Consider the following 15,855-nt stretch of genomic DNA (forward strand, 5'->3'; position numbering starts at 1 on the left):
CGACATCCGGAATATCACTATTCATTTCAGCGATCCTGAAAACTGTGGATTCGACACTATTTTCAATTATTTTTATATCTCACACCCTCCAACCCCTACCCCTATGGATGGTAAGTTTGTCATACTCCCACAGGTTTTATCACCGGATAGTAAGTCATAAGTGTACCAAGTTTGATTGAAATCACTCCAGGAGTCCCGAAAAACATTGCTTCGACATTATTATTGGTCATTTTGAGTTATATTTTTATTTCACCCCATCCCCTAGTGGTTCTAGGGGTATCTTACCCGTACAGTATATTTTCCAGATAGTAAGTCATACTTGCATCAATTTTGGTTGATAGCTATGCTGGAACATACATACGTCTATTATCCTGTTCATTTTGGACACTTTCTTTTTATCCCATATGCCAGAGGGGGCTGAACTTTAAAATATCCACAATGTCACTATTATTCTCAGCGACCCTGAAAACTATGGATTCAACACTATTTTCGATTATTTTTATCTCTCAACCCCTCACCCTCACCCCTATGTCTGACTCTGCTGAATGGTCAGCGTACTGGCCTTTGGTTCAGAGAGTCCCAGGTTTGATTCCCGGCCGGATCGGGGATTTTAACCTTCATTGGTTAATTCCAATGGCCCGGGGGCTGGGTGTTTGTGCTGTCCCCAACATACTCGCACACCACACACAACACTATCCTCCACCACAGTAACACGCAGTTTCCTACATGCGGCAGATGCCGCTCACCCTCATCAGAGGGTCTGCCTTACAAGGGCTGCACTCGGCTAGAAATAGCCACATGAAATTTTTATTATTACCCCTAGCACCCCGGGGTGCTAGGGGTATCTTACCCCCACGTGGTTAGTTCCCTGATAGTAAGTCGTTAGTTTACCAAATTTGGATGAAATCACTCCATTAATCCTGAAAACTACGGATTTTACACTGTTATTGGTCGTTTTTAGTTTCATTTACCCATCACCCCCTTCCCTAGGGGTTTGAGGGATGTCTTGCCCCCACAGCATTTTTCACAGATAGTAAGTTAAAGTAATATTTGTACCAAATTTAGTTGACAGCTATGCTGGAAAATACAATACGTACATACATCCATATTCTTGGTCATTTTTCCCCCCATACTTTCTCACCCACAATGCCAAAGGGGTCTGAACTTGTACTATGAAATATCCAGAGTGTCACTATTAATCTATTATTAAACTATGGATACAACACTATTTTTGATTATTTTTATATCTCACCCCATCATCCCCCACCACTAAGGGTGCTATGGGTGTCTTACCCCTATGCAGTTAGTCTTCTGATAGTAAGTCATATGTGTACCAAGTTGTACCAAGTTTGGTTAAAATCGCTCCAATAGTCCTCTTAACTATGAATTTGACACTAATATAGGTTTTTTTTAGTTATATTTATATTTCACCCCCTCCCCTGGAGGTTCTGGGGGTGTCTTCCCCCCCCCCCCCCCCCACAGCATTTTTCACAGATAGTACGTAATATTTGCACCAAATTTAGTTGACAGCTATTCTATACACATGTACACATACTGTACATCCATAATCTTGCCAATCAAATTTTGGTTATTTTATTTTTTCACCCTTTCTCAGCCCCTATTCCAAAGGAGGATGAACTTGGACTTTAAAAAATCCAGTGTTACTATTCATCTCAGCGACCCCAAAAACTATGGATTCGACATTAATTTTGATTATTTGTATACCTAAACCCCCTGACCCCTCACCTGTAAGGGTGTTAGGGATGGCTTACCCCCTCCCCTCCCACAGTGCTCATCTCCAGATAATAAGTCATAAGTGTACCAAGTTTGGTTGAAATTGCTCCAGTGGTTTAGGAGCAAATGTGTCATTTACATACATACGTACATTTTTATAAAGATACAGTATATAGATTATTTTACTTAAGTTGTAAACATATGATAAATAAGGCTCTTAACACATTGGAGACCGAGCCCGAGTGTGCATCGGGGTGGTGTAACAGCGCAGACTGACCGCGCCCGAGGCTAACTCGGGCCCTCGTATTTGTTATATTGTCAACACAGCCACGACGAGAATCGGGCGGAAACTATACCTACCACTTTTTAAACAATGTATAACAGCTATACCGTGCGTTCGTGTTCTCTGCCGCTGTTTTCTTGAACTTATAGCAGCTTATTTTTGATCAAATTCGCTTCTACACTCCATGCATGCTTCCAGCCTCGCTTCCAGCCGTTCAAAGCGCGCGCTTTCAGAGTTTTGATTACATTGTGCGAAGTGTTTAGACTGCGTTTTGTTTCTGCTATCATGATTGGATTATTGAAAGAAAGTGGAATTATAGAGATTTTTGATGACTGGTTCAGAAGAAGAGGTAGATGATTCAGATCTAGATCCTGATTTCGAACCTCATGTTAGTCATGAAGGTATTCTATCATGTTCCACCCAGGTGTGATTTTGCACTTTGTAGTTTATTTAGCTAATGTTTCATGATCTTCATATGACTGGAGATTCATTTAGAACGAAGTGACGCAAGCGATGATAATTCAAAGGCAGGGACTGATTCACATTCGCCGAGTAATTTTGGTGATTTGGATGCACTTGCAAAGCCTGTGCAGATAAAGGAAAAGAGGAAAATGGCAAAGTAACGAGAAAAGTGACATGCTGGTGGTATCCAATTTGTTATGTAGCACTTTGTGTCCCTGAATGATTCAAAATATTCCACTCACAAGATTATTATATGTAAGACTTTTTTGACAGACTTTTTTTGTTGTTGCAAAAGGCATACCATTGGAAAATATGTAATGTGAAAAGTATTCAATAGATCTTAATGCAACTTTTTAATCTGTAGAATAGACACTTTTAATTTTTTGATAATATATACATAATACAATTGCAAACTACCTAGTATTTTCTACAATTTTTTAAAAACCTTCAAAATATGGCGGTCTGCCTGCCCATATGCCACCTTAAGACACGGTCTCCAATGTGTTAATAGACTGTTGGTCATGCGTTTATTTGTGTGATGCTTTCCTGATGTTCAAAAGATCTGCCTTAAGTGTTTAATCTAATTCTAGACAATTACAGAGTAGTATTGGTCCAATCATTTGCATTATAGAAATACATGTTCTTAAGTTATGCACATCAGTGAGAAAGCTGTCCATTGGATAACATTTGTACAGAAGTTATGAATGACGTGCAGAACAGCTGACATTTCTGTTCTACAACACATCTCTGTCTTACTATCTTGATTATAAGACAGGGATGTTTGGAAAGCTTTGTCTACAGGGCAAGCTCTAGTTAGAGCTGAATGGCATGTGCTGTTGAAAATCATGCATGATTTTTTTTACTCCATGTGATGGTCATCGTATGTGTCCTTATAGGCAGACGTGTTGAGCTCTATGAAGTATCTAGGTTACCCAAGCTGAGTGGTTCAGACGGTTAAGGTGGTGGCTTTCTGAGTCCAACTTGGCAGATTCAATCATGGCTCGGTCTGGTTTTATTTGAAGGTGCTGTTATATTTTCCCCAACTTGAATTTTGGCTGTCTGTTTTTTATTATTATTATTATTATTATTATTATTATTATTATTATAATAACTATTATTATTACGGGGTTACCCATGGAATGCAGAGGTGAAAGAAGGTGCGGGCTGGAATGGGTCTAACTACAAAGCCGAGATGTGAATTAAAATTTAATTAAAGGTTATATTTTCAAAATAGCAAAACTTATCAATTTTCACATAGAATTTTCAACTTTAACCAATAACAACAACTAACAAGGTACCAGTAACAAAATTTAAGTCTAGGAACGACAAGATTGGTGGTATAACAGAACTTAGGCTTCAAGCCTTCACTTTACCTTTTCTGAGCTCACAGCTCACAAACACATATTTACCAAAGGGCAGAAAACCCCTAATACTTGCTCCCAACTTTTAACCTCAAGCCTGCCAGAAGCTTGCTTACAATACCAGAAAAGAGCAGACGCGCTCTCAGTTTTCAAAAAGCCTATTTAAGGCAATGTCAGATTTTGCAATTAATTGCCATTAAGGCACAAGTTACAGCAATGACACAGGGGTATCTTGTACCCAATCTACTGGGCCTTAGCAGGAAAAGAACAGATTAAGTAAATGGCCCGGAATACCAAAAGGAATGGAGGCGTATACTTGCACTCCTACATACACATTTTAAAACCTAAAAGGCACTAGGCCGAAGAACCAGGGGCTATTCCCACACTATGGAGGTGACTCGTATAAGAAAATTTAATACTTTAAGGAAGAGAAAAAAAATATCAGTTACCAAAACGTAGTCATCTCAAGACAAAATGAAGGCGAGCTCGAGAGGGTAAAGCACACTCTATCCCCGAATTACTGTTACAGATTTAAGTTTTACATAAGCCGGCAGAATTTACATTTTGAAAGATAGGTTACATTTGTAAAAGGTTTCGGACCTTCCCCGCGGGTTAAACTGCTGAGCTAGCAAGAAATAAAGATGTTAAATGGCCATTACCTTATTGAAGGGCTGCTGACTGATGAAAGAGGCGCTTCCTGCCTCCTGCTACATGTCCATACACTAAGCTAGATGTTGATGAAGTGGCGAAGAGTCGTGAAAATCAGCAGTTTTTAAACCCTCGGGGAAGGTTCGAGACCTTTCATGAATAAAACAGCCACACCCACTCAATTTTATTGGTTGGTTAAAGTTACACATTCAATCAAAGAAGAAACACGGGATGGGCTAAAAATTAATTACAGAAATTATTGATTGGCTAACTTCAAAACTGGCAGAAAGAAAGATTAATATTGCCAACCCACAAATAAAAGAACGAAATTTAGTAAAGACAAAACTTATGAATACAAAATTTCTTCAAGAAGGCTCATTCACTTCGCACCAGGGTGCATGATCATAGTTTTTAGGTAGTGACATCTATGAGAGAATGTCCACACTTCTTGATCAATGGAAAACAAAACAAGGTGAAATCCACACAGTATTGATAACTTCGTAATCACAAAATTTACAGTAGTGACATCTTCTGAGAAAACTCATGAATTGATCCAGTTTTTAAAGTTCAGAGTTTCTCCTGTAGAGGAGGATTTATTGGCGCAAGATTTAAAATTGCGGCGTAGGGGTGTACCGCCCGGTACAATTATTATTATTATTATTATTATTATTATTATTATTATTATTATTATTATTATTATTATTATTATTATTATTATTATATAATTCGCTGAGGCCATCAAGGACCACGTTAAGTCTTGCTGCATTTGACACTGAACTTCGCCTTCTTTAGAGCCCAAATTTCCCTCATTCTTTGTGAGTGGGCCTGTTTACGCTCCTCTGTCCAAGGGGTACCATGTCTTCCCTTCGGTTGCTCGTCTCGGTTTAGCCCATTCGTCAATATTTTCTTGCGGAAGAGATCTCTGTTAAGGGCGTCTTCAGCTGAGATATGTAGCATTTGCAGGTCTTCTTTGGTATTTCTAAACCAGGGAATTGTGGTTTTGGGGTTTGAATCAAAAAAGTGAAAGATTTCTTTAGTTAACTTTCTTCTGTCCATTCTTTTCAGATGACCGTAAAATCGTGCCCGTCTTTTTCTGATTGTGTCGGTAATTTTCTCTATTTTGCTGTAGACTTCCTTGTTGGATCTCTTTTGATGGATTCCATTTCTGTACTTTGATCCCAAGATTCCTCTCACAATTTTGCGTTCTCTTTTCTCCAGTTCTTCAAGGAGTCCTTTGTTGGCATTTAGAGACAGGGTTTCGGCTGCATATAGAACTACTGGCTTCAGAACTGTTTCATAGTGACGTATCTTGGTGTTTTGGGAAAGACATTTTTTGTTGTAGATTGTGCGGGATGTTTGGTAGGCTATTTCCAGTTTGCGTACTCGCTCCTGAAGTGCTTCTTTGTCCAGTCCATTTTTCATGATGATCTCACCCAGGTATTTGAATTTGTCCACTCGGGCGATGTCCCCGTATTTTGTATGGAGTTTTGGTGGAGCCTCTTTGATGTTAGTCATTACTTCTGTTTTCTCAAACGATATCTGTAAACCAGTTTGTTCGGCAATTTCCTTTAAAATTTCAACTTGAGCTCTAGCGGTTTCTATGTCGTTTGAGAGAACAGCAATATCATCGGCAAATGCTAAGCAGTCTGTTGCGATCCCCTTGGATTTGGTTCCTATTCTCAATGGACTGTAGTTGGTTTCCTGTAATCTCACCTGCCAGGTTCTGATGATCTTTTCAAGAATACAGTTGAAGAGTATCGGGGATAGCCCATCACCTTGTCGGACTCCTGTTTTGATGTCAAAGGAATGCTAGAGACATCCGTGGAACTTCACCTTGGAATTTGTATCAGTCAGGGTGGCTCTAATTAATGCCAGCAGTTTCAAATCAACTCCAAATTCATTTAAGATGTTTAGCAGGACTTCCCAGTCAATGGAGTCGTACGCTTTCTTAAAGTCCACAAAGACAGACACATACTGCTTGGACCTTAGTGTACAATATCTGATGATCGTTTTGAGATTTTGGATCTGTTCAGCTGTTGAGCGACCTTTTCTGAACCCTCCTTGGTATTCACCTATTTGATGTTCGACTTGTGCTTCCAAACGCTCCAGGATGGCAAGTGATAGAATTTTGTAAGTCACGGGTAGCAAAGATATTCCTCTGTAGTTGTTGATGTTCTTCATGCTGCCTTTTTTGTGTAATGGATGGATCAAAGCTATTTTCCAATCTTCGGGTAGGGTCTCCTTGTTCCAAATTTCTTCTATTTGCTTTTGCAAGATATCAAGTGATTCCTCTGGGGCATGTTTCCATAGTTCTGCTACTACTGAGTCTTCCTCCGGCGCTTTGTTATTTTTGAGACGGGCAATGTGGTGCTTGATTTCATCTCTGTCAGGTGGTCTGGAATCTGGGTACCTGAGTAAGGGTTCCTTGGTCTCAATGGCGCTTTGCGTTTTAGAGCAGTTAAGTAAATTCTTGAAGTAATCTGCCAGAATGCTGCAATTTTCTTCATTTGATGTTGCCAGTGTGCCGTCCTTTCGCTCAAAGCATAGAGATGGTGGTTTATAGCCAGTGAGTTTGCGTTTGATGGCTCTGTAGTACTCTCTGCTTTCATTCTTCCTAAAGTTTTGTTCTATCTTTTCAATGAGAGATTTTTTGTATTTACGTTTCTCAGTTCTGAACACCGTAGCTGCTTCAGCACGTTGGGTTTTGTAGGTTTCCCAATCATTTTCTGATTTCGTAGAGTAGTACTGTTTCCACGCATTGAGTCTTTCTTGGAGGACTGATTCACAGGTACTATTCCACCAGGCACGCTTTTTGCTTCTCTTGATTTCTGCAACGTCTTTGGCGGCCTCAACAAGGAGACTTTTGGCGTTGTTAAATTCACAGTCATTTGGTCTAGCCTTCTCCTGGAACTCCTCGACCCTTTGCCGAAGTTTATCATTGTCAAAGCGTGTGATCTGTTTGGTTGTCTTCCTTGTGTTTGCGGGAATTGGTTTGAATTTGATAAGAGACATATAATGATCTGAGGCCACATTGATGCCTTTCTTTACCTTGACATTCATAATCTCAGGGCTGTTTCTCCTGGAGATTGCAACATGATCAATTTGGAACTCTCCAAGAGCTTGGACGGGAGAACGCCAAGTCATTTGCTTTCTGGGTAGATGGCGAAAGTGGGTCGACATGACCTGCAGGTTGTGATTTTCGCAAATGGTCACCAGTCTTTTGCCGTTGGGATTGGTTCTTTTGTGAGCAGGATAATTTCCTATAACATTCTTGTACTTCTGCTCACGACCTAGTTGGGCATTGAAGTCACCCAAAAGAAGCTTGACATGGTGTTTGGGGATTTTGTTTAATTTATCATCCAGTAGGTCCCAGAAAGTATCAACTTCGTCTGAATCAGACTTGTTCTTATCGTTTGTAGGAGCATGTGCGTTAACTAGGGCGTAGGTTTTGTTCGTGCATTTAATTGTGAGTATAGACAATCTGTCATTCACAGGTTCGAAATTTGCAACCGATTTAAGGATCTTGGTTCTAACAGCAAACGCGGTTCCAAGCATCGCAGCTCCATTGAGGATTCCTCTTTGTGCTTTGCTCTTGAAAAATCGGTAGCCTTCGGATTCAAAAATCTCTTCATCTGGGTACCTTGTTTCCTGTAGGGCCATTATGGATATCTGATTTTCGTGAAGAGCTTTGGTGAGGGTTTTCAGCTTGCCAGTTTGTGTAAGAGAATTTATGTTGAAAGTTGCTAGAAAGGTTTTAGATTTTGGCCTGAGTTTTTGACTCTTCGGGTTACACCGAGACGCTCCGACTCGTCTCTTGCATGATGTCGAGTCTCCCCCAGAATCCAAATGAGACTCGTGCGCCGTGGCGTTCACGACGAGGGATTTATCCGAAGATTTACCCCCCTGGGGTATGTTTCTTGAAATGTTGTGCCATCATGCATTTTGACTTGACTCTGCTTTGGACGGGTACCCATCCTTTTACAACTAGGGTTGTTAGCCCTAGAGGTTACCTCATGTTTTCTGGCTTCTGGTCTTTTACCAGTCTTCGCCGTAACCCTGGCAAGGGACCAGTTTTTTTTTTACGGTGGTATTTTATTTCCCTACTACCCTCTGACTCTGCTGGCGGCAGAGCCAGCGAGCTTCCCCAATTCCAATGGGACGCGCCCGATGGAGGTAACCGGTAAATCCCCACACGGGATTATTATTATTATTATTATTTTTTTTTTTTTTAATAAGCAGCAATCCAGAAAGAAGTGAGGCAAAGGTGCAGTTTGTTTCCCCTCCTTTTGAATGTTTATATAGAACAGGCCATAAAGAAAATCAAAGAGGAATTTGGGAAGGGAATCACAATCCAATGAGAGGAAATTAAAACCTTGAGATTTGCCAATGATATTATTTTATCTGAGACTGCAGGAGATCTGGAGAAATTGCTGAATGGTATGGATGGAGTCTTGGGTAAGAAGTACAAGATGAAAATAAATAAGTCCAAAACAAAAGTAATGGAGTGCAGTCGAACAAAGTCAGGTGACACAGGTAATATTAGATTAGGAAATGAATGATATAGATGTTGATTCCCATAGGGAACCTGAAATATTTTTCCCGAATGAGTAAATTTATAATACCAATATAAATGGTCTGTTATTGGACATTATAAATTTTCCAGCTAACTCATTCCTTGTTGCCGGCGTTTTGTCCCCGTGTGCTAAGTTGGGCTCATGAGTTGGTACTTAGCACACCCACCAAGACACATGGCTAGTGCATACCGTGGAGGCCACTGCGTAGGGTACTTGGAGCCACCGGCAGTGCCAATGCACTATGAGAGACTTTGTCTCATTACCAAAAATTGATGCCTGCTTGGCCATCTGATGATATAGATGTTGATTCCCATAGAAAACCTGAAATATTTGTCCTGAATGAGTAATTTTATAATACCAATATAAATGGTCAATGGTCAAATACCATGAGGTTTTGAAAGTTGATATGCACAATTGTGCGGACTAGGTTTCCCTACAGGCAATGCATATGAAGTGATGGGTGCTGCCACCAAAAGAACTGAAAACTCAGAACCTATACTCTATGTATGGAATGTAATGTATAAGATTTTAATAGTTTTAAATTGTTCCACACTGTAAAATTGAACATTTGATCATGTACGTGTGTATATTCACATGTATTTGAGCTGAATTTGTTTTGTAAGTAGTGAATTAAGTCCTGACACCCACAATTGTGTGGGTGCTGTTTTTCAGATGATAGTTTTTATTTTATAAAATAAACTATAAACAGACGTATTCAAGAGCATTTTAGTAAGTTTATGACGTACAAAGAAAAATTCACACCTCCAGTTTTCTTTTAGGTCTGATGGCAAGGTGCTGCTGCCAAAAGAACTGTAAAAGCAAAACTCATACTCAGTGCAAGAAATGTAATATATACTTGTGTTTGAACAAAGATTTTAATTGTTTTAAATCTTTCCACACTGTAAAATAAAACATTTGATCATGTACATACGTATATTCACATGTACTGAGTTGATTATTTGTTGTTGAAAAAAGTAGTGAATTAAGTCCTGACAAGCAAAATTGTGTGGGTGGTTTTTTTCAGATGTTCGTTTTTATTTTGTAAAATAAACTATAAATTTGATAGGGACAGATGCACATCAACATTTTTCAACCAAGTGCTGCAGTTCCTTGGCAATTATTGGAACGTGTAACCAGTTGAAACAGAGAGAGAGTGCAAAGCCTACAGAAACATGTGGTACAGGTTTAAAGTGTCTAGCAGGAAATATGAAATCGGAAAGTGTTCCTGACCTACACATATGTATGAGCAGGGTGTGAAAGGACTAAAATCAAATGCACAACTACAGTTGAGATGTGTCTAAGACCCAGTTTCATCAACGTGGGTTAAACTTTAACCGTGTGTTATACAGTTGTAACTCTGAATTTGACTATTAATTCTGTTTCATCAAGGAGGGCTAGTTTTAACTCTAGGTTAAGGTCCGAGTTAAGTTAACCTCTCCTTTCACCTGGGTTAAACTATTAGCTCAAGGCTAAAATTAAAATGTCTGCTGTAAATCATGTGTTGGATACATACATTATCATTATAGACTGTTATGCCTTTCAGCGTTCAGCCTGCAAGCCTCTGAGAATTTACTAAACGTCGCCACAATCCTCTATACCTCTTATCTTTAAATCGTTAGAAACAGAGTCTAACCATCGTTGTCTTGGTCTCCCTCTACTTCTCTTACCCTCCATAACAGAGTCCATTATTCTCCTAGGTAACCTCGTCCATTCGCCTCACATGACCCCACCACCAAAGCCGGTTTATGCGTACAGCTTCATCCATAGAGTTCATTCCTAAATTAGCCTTTATGTCCTCATTCCGAGTTCCCTCCTGCCATTGTTCCCACCTGTTTGTACCAGTAATAATTCTTGCTACTTTCATGTCTGTTACTTCTAACTTATGAATAAGATATCCTGAGTCCACCCAGCTTTCGCTCCCGTAAAGCAAAGTTGGTCTGAAAACAGACCGATGTAAAGATAGTTTCGTCTGGGAGCTGACTTCCTTCTTACAGAATACTGCTGATCGCAACTGCGAGCTCACTGCATTAGCTTTACTACACCTTGATTCAATCTCGCTTACTATATTACCATCCTGCGAAAACACACAACCTAAATACTTGAAATTATCGACCTGTTCTAGCTCTGTATCAACAATCTGACATTCAATTCTGTTGAATTTCTTACCTACTGACATCAATTTAGTCTTCGAGAGGCTAATTTTCATACCATACTCATTGCACCTATTTTCAAGTTCCAAGATGTTAGACTGCAGGCTTTCGGTACAGTCTGCCATTAAGACCAAGTCGTCAGCATAGGCCAAACTGCTTACTACATTTCCACCTAACTGAATCCCTCCCTGCCATTTTATACCTTTCAGCATATGATCCATGTAAACTACAAACAGCAAAGGTGAAAGATTACAGCCTTGTCTAACTCCTGTAAGTACCCTGAATCAAGAACTCATTCTACCATCAATTCTCACTGAAGCCCAATTGTCAACATAAATGCCTTTGATTGATTTTAATAATCTACCTTTAATTCCATAGTCCCCCAGTATAGCGAACATCTTTTCCCTCGGTACCCTGTCATATGTCATATTGATACAGAATTGCTTTATTCAGATATGTTAAATGGTGTTCCTAACAGAAATAGGCCTATAGGAGGAGCTATTTTCAAAATCTATCTAAGGAAATTTGTGAGAGGTTTTATATATATAATCCTTTATTTAGGAAATTGACCCTCAACGGGTTTGCCACAAGACACAGTATTGTACGATTTTTATGTTTTTGAATATAAATGGTCCTTAAAAGATGCAGTCCCGTGCACAGCCACCTAGGCATTCGTGGCTGGATAGCTTTCCTTCCACAATTCGGCCATCATCCGCGTATGGTACCTCTGCACCCACTAACAGTCCGTAGATGGTGACAGAGTTCACATTATATTTTTCCACAATGTAATTGTATACTGGAATGTAGTGTTAGTATACACAACAGACAGAAACAAGCCTCTTTCTCCTATATTGCAGGTATTAATTGCATTAAGATTTTACACCACAGGGTGGTCAGAGGCAGCATTAGGGTATCAAAAGCTACGCTCAGCAGAATGATCTTTAAAGTGTTTGCAGCTATAGCATTAATATTTTTGTAGAACTATTTAAATTGCTTGCTGGTTAGCACTGACACGTGGCCAATGCTGTTAAATTCTCCTCCAATTTCTTCCCGTGTGTCCTCGTTTTCTTTTTATCTGACACTGTCAGTCTCCTTACATTCTGTAATGCATTTGATACTTTGTGACTACGTGATTATCTCTGTGATTTATATATTTTATAAAGCACAAAATTTGTGCCTCTTGTTTTTCTTCTGAATTCTTCCATTTTTTTAATCACTGCTATCAGGCCTATTATGAAAGAATAATTCAGGGTACCACAGAAGTGTGGAAGAAAAAGGAAATACCATGCAAAAATTAAACAAAAGAATCGCTTTAGACGTGTGTTCATACCCTCTCATTTTCAGTTGCACTTTCTTGATTGGTATGATAGCTCCTTCCAGCGAGAGTTAATACAGTGTTAGTTAACCCTCTGCCAAAATAGCTTTGTGAAACGCATGACTTGCAAGAATGAGTTAAAACCCAGTGTTAGAGTATATTTACCTTCCTTGATGAAACCGGGTCTGAAAGTCATAACAAAAGAGGAATCCATTGCATGTAATACTGTTACCATCTCCCTGTATTGGACTATAACCAAACTGTATACAGTGAAGTTACTAATACTGCAATTCTATCTCTTTTTAGGATGATGAAAACCATGATCCTCAGTGGTCTGAAGAACAAATTGTTTCGGCAAAATTCAAATTGAACGGTGTAACAATTGGTCAAGATGAAGTGGATATAATGCGAAAAACCACTGTTTTGGTGTTCGAGGTATTGGAAAGAGCATGGGCTACAAGGGATTGTGCACTCATTGATATGAAGATTGAATTTGGTGTGGATAACAAAGGTTTGTATGTCCCAGAGTTGTTCCAATTCTCACAACAGTCTTTGTTCACTGTCTCTCGCTGATCCCTCATTGAACTCCCCCATGCTGAACCAAAGACACAATGTTCACTTTACAGCAGCTGGACACGAGAGACTCAACTCTGAACGACAGACAGAACAGAACTACAGACTCAGTTCAACGGAATGAACACTCGCCGCACTGCATTAAATTCTGTGACGTAAAATTCATTAGTTTCTGCTAATGCTTCACAGAAACACAATTACACATAGTTCCCATACTGTCACTTATATTCTAAGGCAGTTCCACAATTATACTTGCTGTAGATTATTACAGCCACTTAGTTCACGGCTGTGCAGAGCATAGTCTCACAATTCTGTATGTTGTATACACGGTCTCTACACTTTGTTCATTGTCCCTTGCTGATACCTTGTCAAACTCTCCCACGTTTGCACACAGCACACTCCACCAGTGCTCCACAGCAGTACACTTGCACACAGCACTCGACCCTGTGCTCCACAACAGTACACTTGTACACAGCACTTGACTCGGTGCTCCACAGCAGTACACTTCCATACAGCACTCGACCCTGTGCTCCACAACAGTACACTTGTACACAGCACTTGACTCGGTGCTCCACAGCAGTACACTTCCATACAGCACTCGACCCTGTGCTCCACAGCAGTACACTTGCATACAGCACTCGACCCTGTGCTCCACAGCAGTACACTTCCACACAGCATTCGACCCTGTGCTCCACAGCAGTACACTTCCATACAGCATTCGACCCTGTGCTCCACAGCAGTACACTTCCATACAGCATTTGACCCAGTGCTCCACAGCAGTGCACTTGCTCACAGCACACTCCACCCTGTGCTTCACAGCAGTACTCTTGCACACAGCATTTGACCCAGTGCTCCACAGCAGTGCACTTGCTCACAGCACACTCCACCCTGTGCTGTACAGCAGTACTCTTGCACACAGCATTTGACCCAGTGCTCCACAGCAGTACACTTGCTCACAGCACACCCCACCCAGTACTCCACAGCACTTGACCCTGTGATTCCTTTTCCTGTTGTAAATACCAGCCCTAAATACTTAGCCTAAATCATTTCTTCTAGGTGAAATCCTTGTGGCTGATGTAATCGATAGTGACTCGTGGCGACTGTGGCCGTCTGGTGACAAGCGACTCATGAAGGATAAGCAAGTCTACCGTAACCTCACCACTGTGACCAAAGAAGATCTGGATACTGTTAAGAGGAACTTCAAATGGGTGGCTGAACAGTTGGAGTACTTGTCACCTCCCAGCGAATCGTTGGTGAGTAGTGTTCCATCTGGCCTTATAGTATTTGGTGTTCTTTCTGTAAAATAAGTGCAGGATGTGAGTGAGATTGATGGTGTTCAGTCTTAGATTAGTAAGAGCATTTTAAAAATATGTCATTAGCCTTCTTAGTGTTAGCTTGTGCTTATGCTGAGAATCCTAGTGGAATAGGTATAGGTGAGGAGAAACAAGCACAACATTCTAAATTGTAAACCATTTTGTTGAAGATTTTAGCAGAGTTTTCAGCAAATGAACATACCTTTTATGTAACAAGAACAATATGACCAGTTACACATTTTAAGAAAGTACCGTATTTATTTGTGTATTAGACCCCCTTGGCTTTCCGAGATGAAAAAAAAAAATCTTGCGTACAAGACCCCCGAACATAATTCGTCAGAGAAGAACGATTCCGCTTTGAAGTGGGTAAAAGCCTTATATGACATCACACAAATTTATGAATAGTTTCATCTGTACGACCCATGCAATGAAAACACTCGTCGAAGTCGTGCGGTACATCTGTGTTTTGTAGTTAAGAAATATCCGCCTCTGTAGCGTAGGCCTGTTGCAGCTCTGATGGCGTCGCACAAATTGGAGGATAGTTTTGTGTTCTACCCACGCATTTCAAGCACGCATCAGTCATGTATATATTATGTCTGTGTTTTGTAATTAAGAATGTCCGCCAGCGTAATGGTTAGCACAATTAGCTGCCGTTCTCAGGAGCCTGAGTTCGATTCCCGGTACCATATTGCCAGAGATTTACGAATGACAGGAAGGTTGATTTGCAGTAAAAATGGTACAGGTAACTCCCTTCCACTGGCGGCCTGTCTAAAAAAAGAGCTGCACCACCTCGGGATGAGAAAACAAGTTTACTTTAGTTAGGAAATATTCATGGTTGTTGCTTGGCCTATTAATATAGGGTTTTTTGGGAGAGAAGTAGATTAAAAATGAGATAAAAGCAATCCAATCACAACTGCTTTTCTCGGCAACGTACCTAACAAATAATACTTATATTGATTTTTTAAGTCCCCACTTCCTTTTAATGATTTTTGGAGACTCCAAACAAAACATACTAGGGCATGCGTTAATAAAAAATGAGAGACAACGAACTATCAAAAATAAACATTATGATAATGAATGCATTACCGCCACAACTGTAGATATCCAGAAATGCGGCAAACTTTCCTACTATTTATTTTTATTCTTTCCGTCGTGGAACTTGGCACTATCCGGGCGATAGCATACGTAACCTAAACAATGAGGTCTCCTTATCTCATTTACAGCTGTTTAGATAAATCCTGATGTGATAAATGTAGGGAACAAGCAAGAAATATACAGGGTGTTTACAAATGAATATCGGAGTTTTAACGCCTTATAATATTGAATACGTTAAACTTACAGTTATACATTATATGTCAAATGAAAGAGCAACTCAAACAGTTTTGTTTGTTGGCACCAGTGCGCATGTACGTGCAATGGTTTCGCCGCAATCCACTAGACAG

General features: G+C 40.0%; 1 protein-coding gene across 2 annotated transcripts in view; it reads left to right on the forward strand.

The window, feature by feature from the left end:
- Paics (PAICS bifunctional enzyme) overlaps positions 1-15,855 on the forward strand; it is a 50,169-nt gene that overhangs the window by 14,075 nt on the left and 20,239 nt on the right. For both annotated transcript variants that reach the window (XM_067142558.2, XM_067142559.2), the window contains exons 4-5: positions 12,834-13,038; positions 14,157-14,353. In XM_067142558.2, coding sequence (XP_066998659.1) covers positions 12,834-13,038; positions 14,157-14,353 — 402 coding nt within the window. The remainder of the gene's footprint in view (positions 1-12,833; positions 13,039-14,156; positions 14,354-15,855) is intronic.

The sequence above is a fragment of the Anabrus simplex genome, chromosome 3, assembly GCF_040414725.1.
Source record: "Anabrus simplex isolate iqAnaSimp1 chromosome 3, ASM4041472v1, whole genome shotgun sequence".
NCBI lineage: Eukaryota > Metazoa > Arthropoda > Insecta > Orthoptera > Tettigoniidae > Anabrus > Anabrus simplex.